The sequence below is a fragment of the Ovis canadensis genome, chromosome 23 (assembly GCF_042477335.2).
Source record: "Ovis canadensis isolate MfBH-ARS-UI-01 breed Bighorn chromosome 23, ARS-UI_OviCan_v2, whole genome shotgun sequence".
Taxonomy (NCBI): domain Eukaryota; kingdom Metazoa; phylum Chordata; class Mammalia; order Artiodactyla; family Bovidae; genus Ovis; species Ovis canadensis.
The window spans coordinates 52692027-52714525 of record NC_091267.1 but is presented as its reverse complement, the minus strand read 5'-3'; the positions used below and the strand labels follow the sequence as shown (position 1 = coordinate 52714525).

General features: G+C 43.1%; 1 protein-coding gene across 50 annotated transcripts in view; it reads left to right on the top strand.

The window, feature by feature from the left end:
• Nucleotides 1-22499, top strand: part of EPB41L3 (erythrocyte membrane protein band 4.1 like 3) — a 227614-nt gene that overhangs the window by 115736 nt on the left and 89379 nt on the right. For 44 of the 50 annotated variants that reach the window (XM_069568367.1, XM_069568368.1, XM_069568409.1 and 41 more), the window contains exon 2: nucleotides 20640-20839. In XM_069568367.1, the coding sequence (XP_069424468.1) occupies nucleotides 20640-20839 (200 nt within the window). The remainder of the gene's footprint in view (nucleotides 1-20639; nucleotides 20840-22499) is intronic. The other 6 variants (XM_069568419.1, XM_069568420.1, XM_069568384.1 and 3 more) reach the window with 1 other exon arrangement.

Below are 22499 nucleotides of genomic sequence, written 5' to 3'. Positions count from 1 at the left end.
GTATTAACCAAACCAGAGTCAATAATGACTCTTTTATTGAAGTGAAACTCAAGTTTTAAAATGCAACTTTAACTTTGCTGTGTCTTTTTTTTTTTTTTAATCATCAGATTTGTTGTGCATGAAAATTATCTTGATTTTCTACTTGGCATAAACCATTAAAACTATAGATGCTACATTCTGGACATACTGGGCCTAGGAATCTGAACTGTGAGTGATAAATAACAGCTAGTGTTTGAGTACCTAATGTGGACTTGTATGTGCCAGACTGTATAAATCCTATGAATTATCACATTGAATTCTCATAAGCTGGCGAGATAGGCAGACAAGATTAATATCCCTGTTTAGTAAACTAAAACTCAGAGAGGTTAAGTAACTTTCCCAAAATTACACGGCTGATTAATCATGGAGCCAGCTGAATCCATGGTGGAGTTTGTCCCCTCTCTGTTGCATTGGGTCTTTATTACAGATAGAGACCCATGAATGGCGTGAACAGTTGGAAAAAGTCTGACAATTTTCTAGGCTGCCACCTTCAGTTTTATCTGGTCATCCCATCCTTTCTGTTTTCCTAGGTCCTTGCAACCCAGCACAGACATCCCTGGCCTTCTCTTCCCTCATTGCACCAGATGTGCAGCCTTTATGCTCTGGGTTAGGAGAGGTGAGGCGATGCTGCTTTAACAACCCCAGATCTGCACCTTAAAGATTCACTTTTGCTTGAGCTCCATGTGCGTCGTGGTTTGGCAGGAGGTCATTACCCAGGGTAGTAACTGAGGGACCCAGGTTCACAAGGACATCCTACAATGTGCCTAGAAAGAGGTGGACAAGCGTGACTTGGGGGAGAGTTCTGCCAACTGCACAACCCAGTGCCCAAACAGGAGCCCCACACAGGCCGCCCACTGATGCCCGGGTGCCTTTCCTGATGTGATATCCCTTGTCCTGCCACGGTCTGTGGATCCTTTTTCTGAAGGATACGCTCCTATCCCCTTACCAGAAGCTCCAGCGTTTTTATATAGGTGTGGCATAAACGGGCATGCTGTTTGGAACTTGGGGGCTAGAGGTATGTCTTGAACCTGCATTTGCATAGCCAGCCCTTTCTCATTCAGGTTATTGGTGGGAGAGTGTGATGACTCTGATTCAGCTTCTGGTGGGAGTTGTAAATGATGGAGGTGAGGAGGAGAGCTGATGCTTCCCATCCCGACTCATCTCCATGATGCTGTGATTATTCGGGCCCTCATAATTTGCTTGGATTGCCGTAAGATGGTCTTCACTGGGTCTTGGTCTACTCCCTAACCCATTCTGCACCTTCTAGCCTCTATGATGCGTCTGATACACCAATCTGAGCTGTTTACTGCAAGGCTTAACACCTCAAAGTATTTTGTGGCAGCCTGGATGGGAGGCAAGCTGGGGAAAGAATGGATACATGTATTTTTATGGCCAGGTCCCATCACCGTTCAGCTGAAACTGTCGTAACATTGTTAATCCATTATATGTGTGCTCAGTTGTGTCCTACTCTTTGTGACGCCATGCTCCTCTGTCCATGGGATTTCTCAGGCAAGAATACTGGAGTGGGTTGCTACTTCCTCCTTCAGGGGATCTTCCCGACCCAGGGATTAAACCCATGTCTTCTGCATTGGCAGACAGGTTCTTTTCCATTCAGCCACCTGGGAAGCCTAATTGGCTATACCGTAGTACCCCCATAAAAGATGGAAAAAACTGATACTACAATCCAGCTTCCCCTGATCTGTATTATGGGTTAAGTGTATGTGTTCTAGGAGTGCGGGTACCTCCTGACCCCAGTCTGGGTTGATGATGGTGAGCTGTAAGTAACTTGTTTGATGTACTTAGCTTTTTTAAAAATGATTATCGTGTAGGTACAACATGTTGTTTAATGGTAAAAATCAAAAGTAGGCCAAATTAACATGAAAAGGTGCTCAACATCACTGATTATTAGAGAAATGCAAGTCAAAACTACAGTGAGGTACCACCTTACACTGATCAGATTAGCTGTCATTAAAATGTCTACCAGTAACAAATGCTGGAGAGGGTGCGGCGGAAAGGGAACCCTCCTACACTGTTGGTGGGAATGTGAATTGCTGCAGCCACTGAAAAACCTTTTTGCCTTTGAATAGTCTTAGCACTTTAATTCGGAGAAGGCAATGGCAACCCACTCCAGTACTCTTACCTGGAAAATCCCATGGGTGGAGGAGCCTGGTAGGCTGCAGTCCATGGGGTCACTAAGAGTCAGACACGACTGAGCAACTTCACTTTCACTTTTCACTTTCCTGCATTGGAGAAGGAAATGGCAACCCACTCCAGTATTCTTGCCTGGAGAATCCCAGGGACGGGGGAGCCTGGTGGGCTGCCGTCTATGGGGTCGCACGGAGTCGAACACGACTGAAGTGACTTAGCAGCAGCAGCCACTATGGAGAAAAATATGAAGGTTCCTCAGAAAACTAAAACTAGAATTACCATACCATCCAGAAGTCCCACTCCTGGGCATATATCCAGAGAAAGTGAAAGTCACTCAGTCATGTCTGACTCTTTGCAACCCCATGAACTGTCGTCTGCCAGGCTCCTCTGTCCATGGAATTCTCCAGGCAAGAATACTGGAGTGAGTTGCCAGTTCCTTCTCCAGTAATCCAAAGAAAACTATAAAAAGATACATGCACTCCTATGTTCATAGCAGCACTATTCACAGTAACCAAGACACAGAGACAACCTAAATGTCCATGGACAGATGAATGGATCAGAAGATGTGGTATACCATTATACACGTGATAGATGCACTTAGAATGAAATATTGCCCAGCCATTAAAAAGAATGAAATAATGCCATTTGCAGCAACATGGATGGACCTAGAGATGATCATACCAAGTGAAGTGAGTCAGAAAGAGACAAATACTATGTGATGTGGAATCTAAAATGTGAAACAGATAAACTTCTATATGAAACAGAAACAGACTCAGAGAGAAAAGACTTGTGGTTGCCAAGGGGGGTTGGGGTTGGTGAGGGAAGGGTTGGGAGTTTGGGATTAACATATACAGACTGTTGGGTTGATCCCAAAATTTGTTTGGGTTTTTCCATAAGATGGTGCAGAAAAACCCAGATGGCCAGCAGAAAAAAAAAGAAAAGAAAAGAAAAACCCAGATGAACATTTTGGCCATCCCAATATTATATATAGGATGGATAAACAAAAAGGTCCTACTGTATAGCACAGGGAACTATATTCAGCATCCTGTATATTCATCATCCTGCAATAAACCATAGTGGAAAAGAAAAAGTAGGCCAGGTCAAAAATAAGGTATCAGAGCCTTATGTTTTCAGGACTCAGCATATATTAAGAAATGTTACTGAATGGGTGGATAGTTCGGAATGAAGGGCGATTATAGAAAATGATTTGAATAATTATCTTACAAATGGAAACAAAGCAGACTAATGGCAGAACAACAGAAATCCTATTAGTAAAAATTTGCCCAAAGTGCTTTGGAATGGAAGGTGAGCAGCTTGGTGCTAGTGCCCCCAGTTAAGCATATTCAGTTAGGAGCCTGCGACTTGACTTTTTGATCTCCTTCAGCTCCTTTCAGGTGAGCGTGATTCCCCAGTAGCAAACTGTGAAGTAGGAAGATTAATGCCTCCAGTCCTATTTACATTTCCAACTGTTCTTTCCTCTTGGTACATTGAACTCTGTTCCCTGCCAGTTCTCTATGTCTGAGTCTGTTTCTCGTAATGGGGTATGAGGAAATCCATGGAGAAAATAGAAAGATGAAAACACGAATACTCTGCAAAAGGTTTAGCGCAAATGGAAGAGATTTTAGTGGGAGGTGTGTCTTCTGCGATGGTCAGTGTTAATAAAATATTAGACTTAGTGAATTGGTCTTGTTTTCCCCATGACCAGGAGGAGAGCATAGCTTGCAAAGTGGTATATTTTTCTTTTTTCTTTTTTTGCTTGTTTTTTTTCATGACTTTTGGAAGATGAATGAAGAAGACAAAATATTTTTAGGAGCTGATAAGGATTGTGTGTGTGTGTGTGTGTGTGTGTGTGTGTGTGTTAGTTGCTCAGTTGTGTCTGACTCTTTGTGACCCCATGGACTGTACCCCACCAGATTCCTCTGTTTGTGGGATTCTCCAGGCAAGAATACTGGAGTGGGTTGCCATTCCCTTCTCCAGACCTGATAAGGATTAGACTCTAGTAATTATGATTTAATAGTTGTGGTTCCTAGATTACCCAGGACACTTATTTTCACCATCTCCCTGGCTGATGGAGGGCCTCATTGTCCCGAGTAACCTTTGTCTGAATTCCTTTTCCTTATCTCCCTCCTGAGAGAGTCCTGAGAAGATAATTATCTCCCAGGCCCGGGTTTTCAGCGGAGTTCACGTAAGCAGGTTACTGGAAATGACAAGTGCACAGAAATGATATATGCGGCTGTGATTTTTTTGACAGACTAGCCAGGAGAGCGTTGAGCCTCTTCCTTAATTTGGTTTATTAATTATGAATAGATTAGCACTAGCGATCCTATAAAACTCTAAAGGAAAAGATAATATTTCTATAAATTTCAAAGAACTTTGCCCAAGTCCTCTTTGGATTTTAACAAAATTCATTTTTTTTTAACTCCCTAATATTGGAGTACACTCTAACCAGGAAATAGTAACAACAGGAATTGATCCACTGGTTTAAAAAAGATGGTCCATTTATTGAATGCTTCCTATGTGTGTTGAGCTGTGTTAAATGCTACTCTATATACTTTATTTTATATAATTCCGGCAATCATAAGATGTATTTTGTCTACATTTTATAACTGACTAAAACTGGATTCCTAGAGTTTGAGTAACTTACTGAAATTCACAGAGCTGCAATAAGTGACAAAGCTCAAATTTTACATTATCCATTAGGTTTGAACACCTTAGCTAGAGATCAGTAACTGTTCCCAATTGGCAAAAGTGATTAACTTGAGCTTATTAATGTCTCCAAAGTATCTTAAATGTTAAGGTTGTTTTGCCTTTTTTTGGTTAACCCCCTTGAAAGAGAGGAGACTCCTTTCGGATCGTCAGTGCTGAATTTGAGGTGGCTGATGTTCAGTCAGTCACTCGGGTGGGTTATATTCTGCCTTTTGGACCTCATGCTGATGTTCTGGGTGAGCTTTGGTTGCTCCATGGTTCTTTACAAGTTTTGCCCTGGATGGATCTCCCTTCAGCAGAGCCTCATAAGGGAGACAGGTCTGGATGTGGGAGGGGTGGCTCATTCTTCACAGCACTTTTTTGGATATCGTGGACATTTTTGACATCTGGATCTTACACAGAAAGGAGTGCTCCTTTTTAGATAGACATGGAGCAGGTGTCTTCTGAATGAAACAGGGGTCCTGGTTAGTGTACAAGACACTCTGCCCTTGAATAGCATGGGTTGGAAGTACTCAGGTCCACTTACAGGCAGATTTTTTTTTTTTACTTTATTTTACTTTACAGTACTGTATTTGTTTTGCCATACATTGACATGAATCCACCATGGGTGTACATGAGTTCCCAAACTACAGGCATATTTTTTTCAGTGGTACATACTACTATTTTGGGGTTCCTGGTGGCTCAGCTGGTAAAGAATCCACCTGCAATGTAGGAGACCTAGATTCGATCCCTGGGCTGGGAGGATCCTCTGAAGAAGGGAATGGCAACACACTCCAGTATTTTTGCCTGGGAAATCCCACGGACAGAGGAGCCTGACGGGCTACAGTCCATGGGGTTGCAAAGAGTTGGACCTGACTGAGTGACTAACACAGCAACTTACTGCTGTTTCAGCTGAGGTTGGTTGAATCCAGGAATGCAGGACCCTGGATGCTCAGGAGGAACCCAGTGTACGGAGGGCTGACTATGGTTATGTGTGATGGGGCAGGGCCCCTGTCCCCTGCATTGTTCAAGGGTCGGCTGTGCTTTTAACTCTAGCCACACTCCTGGGTTGTGCGGTGGCCTGGTCTCCTTCAGCTCCAGCGTCCAGACTACCCTGCAGACTCCAGGCATTTGGGGACCATCTTCAGAGGTGGACTTGAGGAGGGGGAGTGTCTAAGAACATTCTGAGAAATTAATAAGAAAAACAACAATCACGATTGCTATAGTATATTGAGGACCTACTACATGCCAGGTGTTGTATATACATTTTTAGTCCTTATGGTGACCTCGTAAAATAGATGTTCACTCATTTAAAGATGAAGAACCTGAAATGCGAGAGGTGACGCTACCCAAGCACTCAAAATTAAAAGGAGACTGAACTAAATCTTAGCCCAGGTCTGGTTTTCTTGACATTCAGGATTGGGTAGATACGAGGGTTTTAGTCATGAGGGCTCTTCTTAAGTAAAACGTTGATAATCTGTGACCTCTTCTGTTAGGCAACCAAGACCCTGACTTAGGGTGAGAACTCAGCAATTTTTGTGGAATTGAATTGAAAGCACAGGCTCAGGGCTAGTAAGTGGTAAGATTTCATGAAGGCAAAATCTGAATGAGGTCTCTGAATTGTAATTAGCAGGGTTTTTCTTCCTCCCTTTTCTGTCCACCCCTCTCGTGTCTGTCAACTGTCCTCTCTTCATGGGGACCCCATTTCAATTTAAGGGAGGTGCTTTTTTGGAAAGAAGAGGAAGTAGGATTTCCTCAAAATTGAAGAAGTCAGTTGTTCTCAACCTTACTTCAGTCATCATCATCACTAATACACACAGATAATATTATTTCCATCAGTTGTTACTTAATAGTCTGTTGGAAAGAAGATTGAGCATGACTGAGGCAGAAGAGTGTTAACTGTTGTGGGACAGACCTTGGAATGAATCTTGCTCTATTACTGAAGTGAAGATCTTCACGTTTGAAAGCATACAGTCTGCACGTGCACTTTGTGTAAACCAGCGAAAGCAAAATAACGTGTACGTACGGGAGATGTGAAGCACAGTAAGGGTGCTTCGGCTTACACGGGCCAGAGTAAGCCGAAATTGATGGCCTTGACGAGGACCAATGACCTGTTGTGATCTATTGTCATTTCTGCCTCCAGATAGAGTTGCTTAATAACTTTAGGGGCTTCCTTGATAGCTCAGTTGGTAAAGAATCCACCTGCAATGCAGGAGACCCGCGTTCGATTCCTGGGTCGGGAAGATCCGCTGGAGAAGGGATAGGCTACCCATTCCAGTATTCTTGTGGCTCAGCTGGTAAAGAATCTGCCTGCAGTGTGGGAGACCTGGGTTCGATCCCTGGGTTGGGAAGATCCCCTAGAGAAGGGAAAAGGTACCCACTCCAGTATTCTAGCCTGGAGAATTTCATGGACTGTATTGTCCATGGGGTCGCAAAGAGTCGGACACGCCTGAGCAACTTTCATTTTCACTTTTCGCTCTATAACTTTAGTGCTGTGAATTTTCTGATTGGGCCACTGATTAACAAACTTCAGTGTGGCGATTACCTGGGTGCTTATTAAAACTGCAGAAATGCTAGCTCACTATTCTCATTCCGGTCTGCATTTTAGAATCCCAGAGTGGCGTTTAAAAATTAGGTAGGCTTAAGACCGGCCACCAGGGATTCTGGTTGAATTGGCGGGCATTGAACCCAAGCATCTTGTGAGGAAGATTCTCTGCACCGGTGGTTAATTCTGAGGACTATGGAAATTTACCAGAGCCCCAGATGATTCTGATACATGTGCGCATGGTCTGAGTATCGTCCTGTGCTTTAAGCCTTCACTGGTTTGCTTTATCTACTGAATGGTGGCACTGGGTTATATTAGTGGCGGGTAAATAGGCATATTTCTGAAGTGTTCAGTTATTTTAGGATGAGTCCTTTTAAAAAAAAAAAAGCCAATTTAAGATACTAGGATAGTCACCTAGCGGACAGATTATTTTAAAGATGCGATAAACATATTTTTAAGGGACTTTCCTGTGGTCCAGTGGTTATGAATCCCTTTTGCAGTGCAGGTGACGCAGCTCCCATCCCTGGTCGGGGAACTAAAAGCCCACATGTCACAGAGCAACTGAACCTATGCACCCCAACTAGAGAGTCTGTGCACCACAGCAAAGACCTGATGCAGCCAAAAAACCCCACATACCTTTAAGAAACAGTGCTTTGGGAATCCCCTGGCAGTCCAGTGGTTAAGACTTCACCTTCCAATGGAGAGGGGTTGTGGGTTCGATCCCAGGTAGGGGAGCTAAGACCTCACATGCCTCAGGGCCAGAAAACCAAAGCATAAAACAGAAGCAATATTGTAACACATTCAATAAAAGCTTTAAAAATGGTCCATATCAAAAAAAATCTTTTTGAAAGAGAAGCAGCAATATTTTGTTGATTTGTTTTCTTCTGGTTATATAAATCATACTTTTGTACAGAGAGAAAGACAGAGTCGGCCATCTAGAAATGATCTCTCAGCATTGTGGTTTCTCTCTTACACACGTCTTCGCTTGGTGAGCCTAAATGTTGGAAGCCGCAGGCTTCATCCACAGCCTCTCCAGGGTTAGTCATTAGCGCTACCCTCTCCAGCTGTCTGGCTTCTGTCGCTCGCCCATTGCTTCCAGCAGAAAGCATTGCTTCCCTGCTGTCAGAGAACAGTTTAATCTATCTTCCTCTGTCCTTTCATTTTTCCTACCCTACTTCAGAAGAATCAGTGGCTCAGCTGGTGAAGGATCATGCTGTAATGTGGGAGACCTGCGTTCGATCCCTGGGTTGGGAATATCCCCTGGAGAAGGGAAAGGCTACCCACTCCAGTATTCTGGCCTGGGAAATCCCTTGGACGGAGGAGCCTGGCGGGCTACAGTCCAAGGGGTCACAAAGAGTTAAACACGACTTAGGGACTAACCACCAACAAGAGTAATTTTCACAACCTGACCCTGGCAGAGTCTGCTTTGAGAAAACCCTTTTTTATTGTAGCTTCTTTATGTATAAAGCTGCCAGTTAGATTTATTTTGCTTTCATTTTCAACAGACAAGTGAAAGGATTTAAAACTAATTTCATTGTGAAAAGTGCAGTAATTAAAATTATCAACATTTGAAGTGAAGCAGGTTTGCCTGTGATTAAACCTTTTCTGGAGACCTAGACTGTAAAGAATGTAGGTAAATTTTTAAAGATGAACTTCGATTCAACCTTTCTGTTTTTCTTCAAATTTGTTTTTGTCTGTAGGGTTTTAAGTTAATCCCCATTGAACTGGAAATGTGTGGATTTAAAAATTGAAAGAGCTGTTTATTGGCTTAGTTCCCCCTTAGAGAAAAAGCATATAAATGAAACAGCACACCTGTAGCCATTCAGTCTTGTTTTAGTACATTGGGTGGGAAATTCAATCCCCCTAATTGGAATCTGGAATGCTGGAGAAGACTGTTAATGAGAGTCCCTTGGACTGCAAGCAGATCAAACCAGTCAGTCCTAAAGGAAATCAACCCTGAATATTCATTGGAAGGACTGATGCTAAAGCTGAAGCTCCAATACTGAAGCCACCTGATGCGAAGAGCTGACTCACTGGAAAAGACCCTGATGCTGAGAAAGATTGAGGGCAAGAGAAGAAGGGAGTGACAGAGGATGAGGTGGTTGGATGGCATCCCCGACTCAGTGGACGTGAGTTGGAGCAAACTCTGGAGATGGTGAAGGGCTAGGAAGGCTGGCATATTGCAGTCCATGGGGTCGCAAATAGTTGGACACGACTAAGCGATTGAACAACAGCAGATCAGAATCTGCCATTAGAAGGCAGCTCCACTGGGCTGTGTTTTTATCTGCTGAGTCACCTGAGGGAGGGGGGCAGGAGGGATGGTGGCTGAGCCAGTCTCTGAAAGCTTTAATTACAAAGGATTCGAGGTGCAAATGGAGAACCTCTTCAGTGCTACAGGCACCAAGGGAACAGCCCTGGAGTAAAGAATCCTCTTATAGCTCCTTCAGAAAACTGGACCAGACACTGTCTCTAAGCAGCTCATTTATGTGCCAGGGAGGTCTTTTAAGAACATTCTTTGTAGTCTCCTTCCATTGCTAGCATAGAGATAAAAGCTAATGCATTATGGTAAGAAACAGAATAATTCAGTACTTGGCCTCACATTTGAATTGAAGTTTGCAAAGACTCAACAACCTGTCAAAACTCCCAAATGTAGAAGGATCCAGAATGCCAGAGAAGCTCCCATTTCCTCTCTTACAAGAGTTCTGAACACTTAGTTAATTAATGGGGTGGGGTGGGGGGTGGGGCAGAGACTCTATGATATGGAACTGTGGTGAAAACCAAATTCTATTAATTTGGCTTTGGAATACCTAAGTGTCAAGACAATGTCAGGATTAAAAAGGGAAGCTGGTCGAATTTAGCATATTCTACTCGGGGAAGAGCTGAGAGCCTTCAACTTGTATTTGTTTCTGTTCTTGGCAATAAACCACAAAAACAGCCCCGGGTTTTAGGAGTCACACTCAATTGGATCTGAGTTCCCAAGACATTGTTTGTAGACGCGGGACTTAGAGGTTCAGTCATTGTTCACACGTAGGCATTGTTGCAGGGTGGGTTCCAGACATACAATAAAGCATGTCACACAAGTTTTTTGGTTTCCCAGTGCCCTTAAAAGTTACGCTTATACTACACTGTAGCCTGTTAAGTGTGCAATGGCATTATGTCTTAAAAATATTATACAAAACTTAACTAAAGACACTTTATTATTAAAAAGTGCTAACCACTATCTGAGCCTTCAGTGAGTCATAATAGTAATATTAAAGATCACTTATTACATTGTTGTTAAACTCAGGTTCAACTGCTCGCCATTCAAAACCAATCATTTGAGAAGCGTCAGTAGAAAGCAAAAGCGCTTTAAGCAGACAAGTCAGCAATCTGGGGAGAAGGTGGTCTCTTGTCCACAGACCAACTACGGAGATTGTGCTTAGCCATGATAGTGGTAGTTTGAATCACTTGTTGTTCAGTTGCTAACTTATGTTCGACTCTTGGATCCCATGGACTGCAGCATGCCAGGCTCCCCTGTCCTTCACTATCTCCCAGAGTTTGCTCAAATTCAAGTCCATTGAGTCAGTGATGCTACCTAACCATCTCATCTTCTGTTGCCCCCCTTTCCTCACTTATATGGGAGGATAAGTGAATCACTTAGATGGGGCATTTCTTTTGGGTTTCCTTCGGCCAGTCATCTTTCTTTGCCCAGTTCTGAGTCTGTGTTCGGTTTATCGCCAGGTCCTTCCACGTGTACATGCACCTCTTTAGTCAAGATGGATTCCTACGAAGAGGGCTTTGGGTAGGTTGGCATCACTCCTTTCTGACCTCCACAGCGCTTTTCTGTTCATGTGTAGTCAGAAAGGCCTCCCTGACCTTGACTTTCTTGAGAGTGAGAAATGTGTGGTTTTGTTATCTGGCCAGGGTTCAGCTGCTTCTCCTCTTCAGCTTAGAGTATCTGTGCACAGAGGACAGACTCTAGCTTTTCAGCCTGGGCCTGTCTATCTCCTGCCTCAATCCCTAAAGTGCTGACAACTCTAAAGAAAAGCCTGAACCCTGGCTTCTCGGCCAGGTACCCCCAGATAACAGAGGGGATGTTGTCCCTCACTGAGTGCAGAGGTTGGGAGTTTTAGCCATGACCTTTTCCCTGTTTTGAAAACGCATGGTTCTAAGGGAGAGAGACCCATTTCAGAAAGAGCTGGGCAGCTCTCCTGGGTGGTGGTTTAACGGCGCAGAGTCTGACTCTGTTTTAATTTATTCACTCTCTTTGGTTCACACCTCATTTCTCACAGATGCAGAATCAGATGCTGGGTAGTAGAGAAATATGCTCCCTATTTAAGGTGCCAAAGATATCTTTTTGCTAATAAGTTCCTCGTTGAGGCAGAATTGGCCAGAAGAAACACGCCATCTCCTTTTCTTTCCTATTTAGATTGTAGCCGTGGAATTCTGAAAAGTTTCAAACAGTGGAGTCAGACAGTATGTTGTTGGTGTCTTGTCCATTTGAGGCCCTCCACGAACAACACTTTCAAAGTTGGAGCTGGTTACAGTCTAGGCTCAAATGGATATTTGAGGTTAAAGTCACTATCAGTGGAAAGTCACAAATTGTTGAGAATCTAGAAGCAGGGTCAGTACCATTCATATTTTCTCTAAAAGCAACAATGATCGTTTTGTTTGTTTTCCAGAAATAATTTGGTAACCTGGTATAGAATTCTAAGAGCTTGCAGTCGATTAGAAACTAAAATTGTGATGTTTTATATATATATATATATATATATATATATATATATATACACACACACACACACACACACACATTACACATATATAGAGATAAATTAAGTAGTAAAGATAAGTGCATAAAGACAAGTAAGTAGTAGGGAAAATAGTCTATAAACCAAAATGTAATGTTACAGAAGTTTAAATTTAATTAATGTTTGCTTTGCAATGAGTGAAGGAATAAAGGAGCATTGTGGAATTGTAGATGATCACATAAAAGAATGGCTTTGAAAAGCTCTCCAGTTCTGAAATAGGGACAGAAGGCTAAGGGTAGGTTTAATTGCTGTCACTGAAATGCAGAACTTGTGTAGAATAAAGAGGTCTTATCCGAAGCAGAAACTCAGACTAAAACGCAAAAAACTCATTTCTGCGTTTGGGTGCATCAGGTCTTAGTTGCTGCACGAGGGATCTTTGTTGTGTGGGCTCAGTTGTTGCACAGCATGTGGGATCTTAGTTCCCCAACCACCGATCAAACCCGCATGCCCTGCATGGCAGGGTGGGTTCTCAATCTCTGAACTACCAGGGAAGTCCTCCAAAACTCAGATTTAATTGTTGGCCAGTGGTGGTTATTATATGACCTTGGGCAAGTATGACTTCCCCGCCTCCATCTGTCCTGGGAGGCACCATCCACTGCATACCTTGGGTTCCCTGTGAACAAGTTCCTTTACTTTCTCAAGCACCACACCCTGTTAATTACAAAATATTAGGGAAAGCACAGAAAGGCGATGAGAAATTACTCCAAACTCAGGAACCTCCTATGCATTTTGCAAATTGAATCTTCCTTTGAGGAAGCCACAAGGCAGTATTTTCTAATATTGGCATAGAGGTGAGAGTTAAGAAGCAAATAATGCTGTTTGAATGGCAATCCACACACAGAGGATATAATGCCAATTTCTTCCTTAGAAAGAATGATTTATGCTTAGCAGTAAATGAAGAGAATGTTGCTAAATTTAGCTTGCTCTCTTAGACTTCCCAGGATTCATATTGACATAAGGGCTGTCTTTTTGCCCTTTCTGATGTATTTCATTGGTGGCTGAAATTTCCATTTTGATTTAATTTTTTCCCTATAACCCCAAGGGTTCTGTGGGAGCATCTCTGGCTGAGGGAAATGAAGCCGTGGTCAGTCCTGAACTCTGTTTCAGTGATAGGGAACACAAATGCATGGCTGTAAACAGAGCTCGTAGGAAACAGAATTCAAATATTCTAACTCCTAAAAATAAATAGATGTGCTTGGCACTTTCTTATCACAGGAAAGCTCCTTAAAATATATCTGCTGTGCATTGACTAATACATTGAAATGCTTGTCCAAGTGAAAAAAATGTAAATATGTTGTGAAAAGCGCTGCTCTGTGTTTGGTAAGGTGGTTCTAGATCCAACCTGGGCAAGAGAAGGTTCATAGGTCAACAACTTAGTCATTTAAGTTAAACCCTTTGATAGGAGCAGAAGTGTTCTACAAACTTACTAGCACCTCTTTGCTGACAATGACAGCGTCTCGGTGATAATCACATTAAAATCTCATGGAGACTGAAATTCTTAGCCAGGTTATGTGTGAAATGAGCGTACAGGTCCAGATGCCCCTTAGCTATGAGCTCGGTACCCAAATGAAGTCTAAAAAGCCATGCTCTACGCCCAGGGCCAAAGCTTTTCTGTGTTAATCTGCTTTGCTAGGAAGACTGGAGCTGTCACTTAGACCGGAAGAAGACATTCATTACACATGCAGCCAGGCGTTGCGTCTCACCTGAATGTGCTTAGAAACGGTGGATAATGCCGTTGGGTTCCCTGAAGATCTGCATTAGAGATGCGGCAGCACCCAGAAGAAGGACTGAAGCCTCATCTTTGCGTGTGGCTGGGCTCCCTGCCTAATGAGCGCATAGTGTGTGGGCTTCTCACCCCCAGGGATCCCCGTGTTTATAAGAGACCTAACAATGCTAAGCCAGCTAGCCCATCTCCCCTGCCTGCACAAGGCTCAGATCATAGCTTCCAATACCCTAGAAGGCACCCCTGCCCTTCCTTCATCTCCTCCCAGCATCTTCTCTCACCTGGACGACTGTAACCTGCTCACTGCTCCCCCTGCTCCCATCCTGGCTCCCTCACTCCAAACCCAGCATGGTCTTTCTTTCTTAAAAAAAAAAAAAAAGCCCATTTCTTTTTTTCTTTATTGTTGGCTGCACTGGATCTTCATTGCAGTGCACGGGCTTTCTCTAGTTGCAGCAAACGCAGGCTACACTGTAGTGGCGGTGCACGGGCTTCCCTTGTGGAGCACATGCTCTAGAGTGTTTAGGCTGTTTTAGTTGTGGCTCAGGGGCTTAGTTGATCCCCAGCAGGTGGAATCCTCCCAGATCAGGGATCGAACCCTGTCCCTTGCATTGTCAGGCAGATTCTTAACCACTGGACCATCAGAGAAAGCCCTGAGTCATCTTTTAAAAAGCATCAATAAGACCCTCTGACTGCTCTCCTTAAAATTCTCCACTGCCTTTAAAATAAAACCCAGCTTCATATGCTGGCTTAGCAAGGCCCCAAACCCCACTTACATCACCTACTTCATGGTGGCCCTCTCCCTGCACCTTTTGAGTCCCAGCTCCCGACACCAGCTTTTTGTTCCTCAGCCATGGGCTTCTCATTGCAGTGGCTTCTCTGTTGTGGAGCACAGGCTCATTTCATCCGTAGAGCCTGGGCACTAGGCCCCGTGCCTGATATTGGAATGTCCCCTCCCTGGAGAAGCCCTGCCTGACTACCTAGCGTCAGCAGCCACCCACCCACTTGGTGTGTGCTCTGACTCTCTGTGGCCCCATGGACTGTAGACCACGAGGCTCCTCTGTTCATGGGACTCTCCAGGCAAGAATACTGGAGTGGGTTGCCATTTCATCCTCCAGGGGATCTTCCCAACCCAGGGACTGAACCCAAGTCTCTTGAGTCTCTTGCATTGCAGGCAGGTTCTCCACCACGTGCCATCTAGGAAGCCCCACCCAACTTCAGATTCACTTATCTAATACCGCCTCCCTGGGGCTGACATCTTTCATTTCTCTGTCTCCTCCAATTAGAAGGCAGGCTCCCCTAGAGCAGAGACTTGTTTGTCTTCATCTCATGTGTCCCCAGGCCTCACATTCAGCACATGTTTGTGGAAGGGATGGATTCATGAACGAAACAATGACGTAGCCAGTATTTCTAACCTTAGCTGATAAATGCCCAAGCAGAAACAGAGAGACTTGGCCGCTATGTGCAGCCGCGTCATTTCTGAATGTACAGTATCCTTGGAAGTATCAAAGCAATCTCTCGGACCCTTTGGGCCCCTTTCCCCACTGTCTGGAGTTCAGGAATCCAAGTTTGGGGCCGTCCTTGCTTTTAACACAAGGGTCGTAGTGCAGGGGTGCTAGAGCAGAACTGAGATTGCTTGTTCTGCCACTTGCTTTATAGACAGACCTCACTTGCCAGCAGCTTCATTGTCTCAGGAACTCAGCCTCTCCTCCCATCAGTGGTGTCACTGAATTCTGTTAAACTCCTTTACCAGCACAAGTCCCCTTTCCTCTAGAGGGGGAGCCAGCTGTTCCCTTGGTTTTATAGAAATGTATTCAGAGGACTGTGGAAGCTACACAATATCCTGGTATTTCAAAGATATATTGGAATTTTATACCCCGGCATTTCCCATCAGTTGGATTTCGAAATGTGGACACATGTTGATAAAATGGACACTTCCATAATCACCATATCTATTTTCTTTTTTAAAACTTTTTATTTTGTGTTGGGGTATAACCGATTAACCATGCTGTGATAGTTTCAGGTGAACAGCATAGAGACTCCGCCATCCCCGCCATCCATAGACATGTTTCCATTTTCCCCCAAACTCCCCTCCCATCCAGGCTACCACATAACATTGAGCAGAGTTCCCTGTGCTATATACAGTACATCCTTGTTGGCCATACATTTTAAACTCTGTTTTCTAAACTGTATTTGTTTTTCTGCTCACACATAGAGGTAAGCATCTTTGAACTTGAAAAGCTAAAAAGTTGCTGAAAAAATTATTTAGGGTTTTCAAGTGTATTCAGTAAACTAAGAGATTATTTCAGTTTTTTAGGATTATCTGGTTAATGTCTTGCTTTGGTGAATTAAATCAAACTTGAAGAGAGTCAGATAGCTGATGAAGCCTTGCACTTGTACAGTGGCCAGGAGGCTGGTTTTCCCACCAGAGTGTGAGCAGTTGCTGCCCTAGGAGCTTCCTGTTCTTGGAGATCAGTTAGTGTCCATCCTCACTTAAAGGACAAAATTTCCTTAGACCTCATTGTTAATGGGCTTCCCTGGTGGCTCAGCAGTAAAGAATCCTCCTGCCAATGCAGGAGACTGGGGTTCGATCCCTGAGTTGGGAAGTTCCCCTGGAGAAGGAAATGGCAACCCACTCCGGTATTATTGCCTGGGAAATCCCATGGACAGAGGAGCCTGGCAGGCTACAATCCATGGGGTCACAGAGAGTCAGACACAACTGAGTGACTACAGCCACCGCCACCATCATGCTGTTCATACAACAGGGTCTCAGGTTTCAGGAATCCTAGAATTTCAGCCTCTTAGAACAGAAGGAGAAGCCAGGTTCTTTGAGGTCACAGAACCTGTGGGAGGGTTGAGGGTGGTTGCTGCATGGCTGCCTGCCCCTCAGCGTCCTGCCTCATCCTTGCTCTTATTTATCCCGATTCCCCTTGTGTCTTCCTGAAGTAGAAGACTGTGATCTTTGATTGCTTCTAAAGCTAGTCCTTTAACTTGAGGTTGAAGGTTAGCGATTATCTTTTTTACCCAAGGTGACTTCCCATGAGCCTGCCCCGTGGGCTGGTGGACAACTCTCAGCTCGAAGCAGATTTCTTGCAGATAAGAAAATTCAGTGACATTTTATTAAAAGACACAAACCTAGGATTTTTCCTGTAGGAGAACGTTAATTACTGCTTGAGCCTTTTTTTTTTTTTAATAATTCTTTCTAGAACATGACTGTAAAGAAGAGTAGAGAGGTAGCCATCCTGGAGGAGTGAAGATGGGGTTGCAGAGGGGTAGGATGCAAGGTCAGGAGCAGTTGTTAGGTGTGTGTGGGTGTGTTTAGTGGATACTGGGGCTTTTTTTTTTTTTTAATGCAAATAGACTCCAGTATAATTACCATTTCTTTTGGGAGTCATGGAAAAAATACAGCCTTGAAAAGAGGCATCATGGAATACAGTTTGTTTCTTGAAAAGATAAAGAAGGCTTCTCTCACCATCATCCCAGTGCATGTAGTGAAAGTCCTTGTACCAGTTTTGAAGATTTAGAGTTTCTAGGGTTCCAAACTTTTTTAAGCTGAAGCAGAACACAGTTAACAAGGTAAATTTAATATAGAGAAAAGGCACAGTTTAGCCAAAGCTGAGCATAAGCGTTTTGTGCCACTTTCTGTTTGTGATCACAGGTGATGCTGTTCCTTCCAGTCACCGAATGGTTGCTAATTATAGGTCATACAAAATTAATCTATCAGAAGAGAAGGGAGCATTGGAAAATAGTCATCTTTAGTGAGTTGGCAAGGATAATGTGCAATTTTAAATGGCAGGGGTCATCTAGGAAAGCAAAGAATCGAGTATAAGAAAAAGAAAAACAAAAGCACTGTAAAAATCATGCAAATCTAATACTAAAGAATGTTTTGGCACTTGGGTTTAAGATTGGAGATGTCATTATAGAAGTATTAAACTAATGACCTAAAGTAAGAAGGACCATATTAAGAAGCTTTGATTTTAGTTGTTTGCCATTGAAAAATCAGTTTATTGCTCACTTATATTGGCATGTGAATAGGGAAGAAAGACTATTTTCAAAGTTCTGAAATTGAATTTACAGGTTGAGGCCATTGATACAGTTTGCTCATAGGTGCAATTTGACCTTATGCCCTCTCAGATATTGGAATTAAATAGTGATTCTAGTGAGATTCCAGAATTTTAAAACCTTACATTTTTAAAGTTTCTTACTTTCTGTCTCTCAATAGCAAGGAAATTTTATTTTATTAATATTAATCAAAAAATAGCAATGATTTGTATTTCTTTTATTATATATTTAGTGTCAGGGGAAATGATATGACGAGGAAATATTTGACAAGGGCGTAGGATTTTATTTGAAGAGCAGTTCTATGATAAATGTGATATATGCCAGGTCAGGTATTAGTTATTCCTAGGCAGAAAATAATGGTAGGTTATTTCACTATTTAAATAGCAGATAGGTGATTCCTGGGCTCTGTCCATTTTGCATTTTTATTCAGCCTTTGTGGAGCTGGCTCTTTGCCTTAGGGACAAGACATGGAATTAAAGACAAAAACCAGGTGCTGAGTGATTTCATGGCTAGAATAGTAGCAGTCAAAATTGGGATATTTCATTATGAGTTTTACTTTTCTGTTTCATGTAGAGTGAATCCCAGGCTAATTTTATGTTTAGAAAGATTTTTATCTTAACACATATTTGAGAAGATTTGCAGCTTAGAGAGTGAAGAACCTGCCTGCAATGCAGGAGATCCCAGGTTCGATTCCTGGATTAGGAAGATCGCCTGCAGAAGGGACTGGCAGTTCACTCCAGTATTTTTACCTGGACTATCCCATGGACACAGGAGCCTGGCAGACTATAGTTCATGGGGTTGCAAAGAATCAGACTCAACTAAGCGACTAACATACTTTCAAGTCTAGAGTACATTCATATGAGCTGTATATACCACAGTTACATGTGTGGGAAAAAACGCTTACATTTAAAAAATAGTAAGGAAATCCGGAGAAGATAGTCAGAGAGGTGGCAGGGGGTTACAACATGTTTATCTCTGCTTCTAAACCAAGAGCAGGGCTTGACTCATATCTGGTACTCCCTGAAGGTTGGGCAAGTTGAACTGATTATTAGACTGACTCCTCCCCTTTTAAAAGAAAGAATTCTGCTATAGTCTCTGAATTACACAATCACCACCTCTCCCTCCCCCTCCACTGTTTTTTCTGTAGACTTGACACTTTGTATTATAAGCTTAAAAATGAGAATATCATATTTACCTTCAAGATTTGCTTGAAAATATAAAATGTAAGAAGGAAAAAAAAATGTATTAGTTTTATGTAGATCCCTGGGTGGCCCTGCACTTGGACTTGGTATTTACGTTTACATGGTAACTAAGCAAATGCCAGGTTGACAGGTCTTTTATTCAACAGGCAGAATAGCTGGTGATGGTTAAAAGTAACCTAAAATAGAAAGCACCACATTTAGTTTATAAAGATAGATTAGTATTTATAATGTCTCCCTCTTCAAAGTGTTAACCATCTTCCCATGTGTATTGTAAGAATAGGAATTAAATGATGGTTTTACTATGGTGTTTTATTAGGCATACAAATTCTACACCATATGAGCAGGTGTATTATTTGCTTAAAGTGTGACACTAATTCTTTGCTTGAGATATTTTTACCATAAAATTGGAATTAGGAAGGGAAATTATATGATGACCTGCAGTATTCATTTTTGAAATATTTACCATACACCTGAGATGAGAAATTGCTTAAAATTACATGGTGACCAGTGGTATAGCAGCTCTCTTGCTTAGAGCAAAAAAACGGCTTTAACTAGAGCAGCATGTCTATTAGTAGTAGGGAAAAGGTAACAGCAGGGAATAGCTTATTTAGATGTGATCATGCTCAGTTCTCCCACTTGGCAGATGTGGAAACTGAGGCACAAAATACTAGTGTCTTGAAAAGTAAGTTATAAGAACATGGCGGTTATATTTTAGAGCATCTTTTTTAGGATGTAAGAGCAGATTATTCTGTATCAAGATCTGTTGTTTGAGTTTCTGATGGAATATGAGATAGACTTCTCCTTCAGCACTCAAGGGAAATGAGGGGGAGCTGAGAAGAAACCTTTGAGAGTGAACTTGTGATGAGCAGGAGAGGGGATGCTGTCTGGCTTCCCTCCAGCCATGGCCAGGGCTGGTGTGGTCCAGTGTGGGACAGGACCGGCAATACTTAAGAAGCTGCTGTTGTACTGTGGTCGCTCTTTCAGAAGGGCATAACAGTTATGGGACATTACAGAGGAAAGACATTTGTTCCAGGAAGAATGGATGGATTCAGGGCTGTGGAGGGGCAGAGCGGGGTCCCTGGGGATGAGGAGAGAGTGAGAAATTGTACCTGCTTCCATTATTAGATAGATATCCTTCCCAGAGACTAAAATGTGTCTTCAGCTGATACTGCAAATTCATGTTTCTGAAATTAAACATATCTAAGTTAGGTAATTATTAGGATGGTAGTGTCATTTCCCTGTCATCTGTGGTGAAAATCTAATAGGGAAACCCGTGATGGCCCCAAATCAACTTGACTAGTTAAATGTGCATTTTGCGCCGTCGACGGGCACCCTTGCCAGTGGTGAACTTGATAAGGCTGCTGGGTCTGTGTTGGGTTCTTGGCCTGTCTCCCTCTTCTGGGTGCTGGTTCCCCGAGTGATAGGACCGTCCCTCTCTCTGCCTGCAGAACAATCGACCATGACCACCGAATCGGGATCAGACTCGGAATCCAAGCCGGAGCAGGAGGCCGAACCCCAGGAGGCGGCGGGGGGCCAGGGGGCACAGCTGGGGGCGCAGCTGGGCCCCGAGCCGGCCGCCGAGGAGCAGCCCCAGGCGCCGGAGCAGTTCGAGGAGGCCGCAGCGCACAGCACGCCTGTGAGGAAGGAGGTGAGCCCGCATCGCCCCGTACCTCTGCCATTCCAACCCAAAGCATGAATGAATGAATGCTGAGCTTTTCCAGGCTTTGCTCTGACCTGGATCTCTTAGCACTAGCAGGAACGTGGAGGGTGCAGGGGAGGGGAGGGAATCATCTGCTTGTCCTCTTCTGTTCCCCGGGCAGATGGACACTTAAGCTGTTTTAAGACTTTCAGTGAATGACATTCCACAGCCTTGCTTGGTAACGCCTTTCTTTGATGAAAGCACTTCAGCTCACACTGAAATCTGGACTGCGGGTCCACTGTTTTATCTGAGTTTACAGGGAGGCTAGACCCTGAACTGGCAGCTGTACTTATGCTCCCAGTTGTTTATTTAAGCCTCTGGTGGCTCACACAGTAAAGAATGCGCCTGCAATGCAGGAGACCTGGATTTGGTCCCTGGGTCCAGAGATCCTCTGGAGAAGGGCATGGCAACCCACTCTAGTATTCTTGCCTAGAGAATGAATCCCCATAGACAGAGGAGCCTGTTGAGCTGTAGTCCATGGGGTCGCAAAGAGTCGGACATGACTCAGCGGCTAAGCATGTACACACTAATTCAGAACTATTCTAATGTTTCCCTGGGGGCTACTCTGACCTTAAGGTTACCAGCTGTCCCTAGTAGGTGTTCAAGCTGCTCTCTTTCTCTCTGCCATGGACATATTCAACTTTGTTACCTAAATGTGTTTAAGTTGTCATAGATAATGTGATTATTCCTTTTAAAAGTTTTCCTACAAAATATAAAGCATGATTTATACCTGGGCCTTGAATGAATCCATATTTAAATTTTTTTGTCTTCAGATTTCAAACCTGGAATCCATATGTTTTAGGATGCTGACTCATGGGTTAAGGGAATCTGGGAATCTCTATATATGGTTGACCTTTTACAGGTTGAAAGTGTCTGTGTCAAGCCAGAAATTCTAGAGGATGTCAAAAGGAGACATGGAGTCCCCATGCCTTTTTTTAAAAACACAACACATAATTCTAACATAAAATTATGTGTTGACAAGCCTGATTATTTTCTTTCTTTTCTCATGGTACTTAAGTTCTGCTTTTAAACTCTATAAAGAGTCATGTTGGAACTTCCCTTGTGGTCCAGTGGCTGACTCTGCGCTTTGAAATGCAGGGGGCTTGGGTTCGATTCTTGCTCAGGGAACTAAGATCTTGCATGTGGTGCGGTAGGGGGTCAAAAGGAAAAGAGAAACATTTATTTTCATGCTCTGTCTGATCTCTCGTTTTGTGAAGGGAGCTGTGGGTTACCCTTTACCTTTTGTCAGGTAGACTCTAAGGAGCAGGTGTTGTCATCCCTTACCTTTTCTTTTTGTGTAGACATGATGGTGGTAAGGTTTTGTTTGTTTGCAGATCTTAAGCAATTTTAAATTAGGCTGGATTTTTCTATCCTCTTCACTCTGAAATGAAATAAACATGAAAGTGGGAGAAGAGTTTCTATACCCAAATACAATTAGACATACATAGTTAATAAATGGATTGACTTTCTATACTCAGACATTGGAAACTAAAGAGAAATGTGACTCTAAACCACTTATCTTCTATGGTTATCTCAGTGTTTCCAGAACTCTTTTCAAGTCCTCTGGACGTCAGCTTGCTCATTTACAAAATGGAGAGGTCAGAAAAGA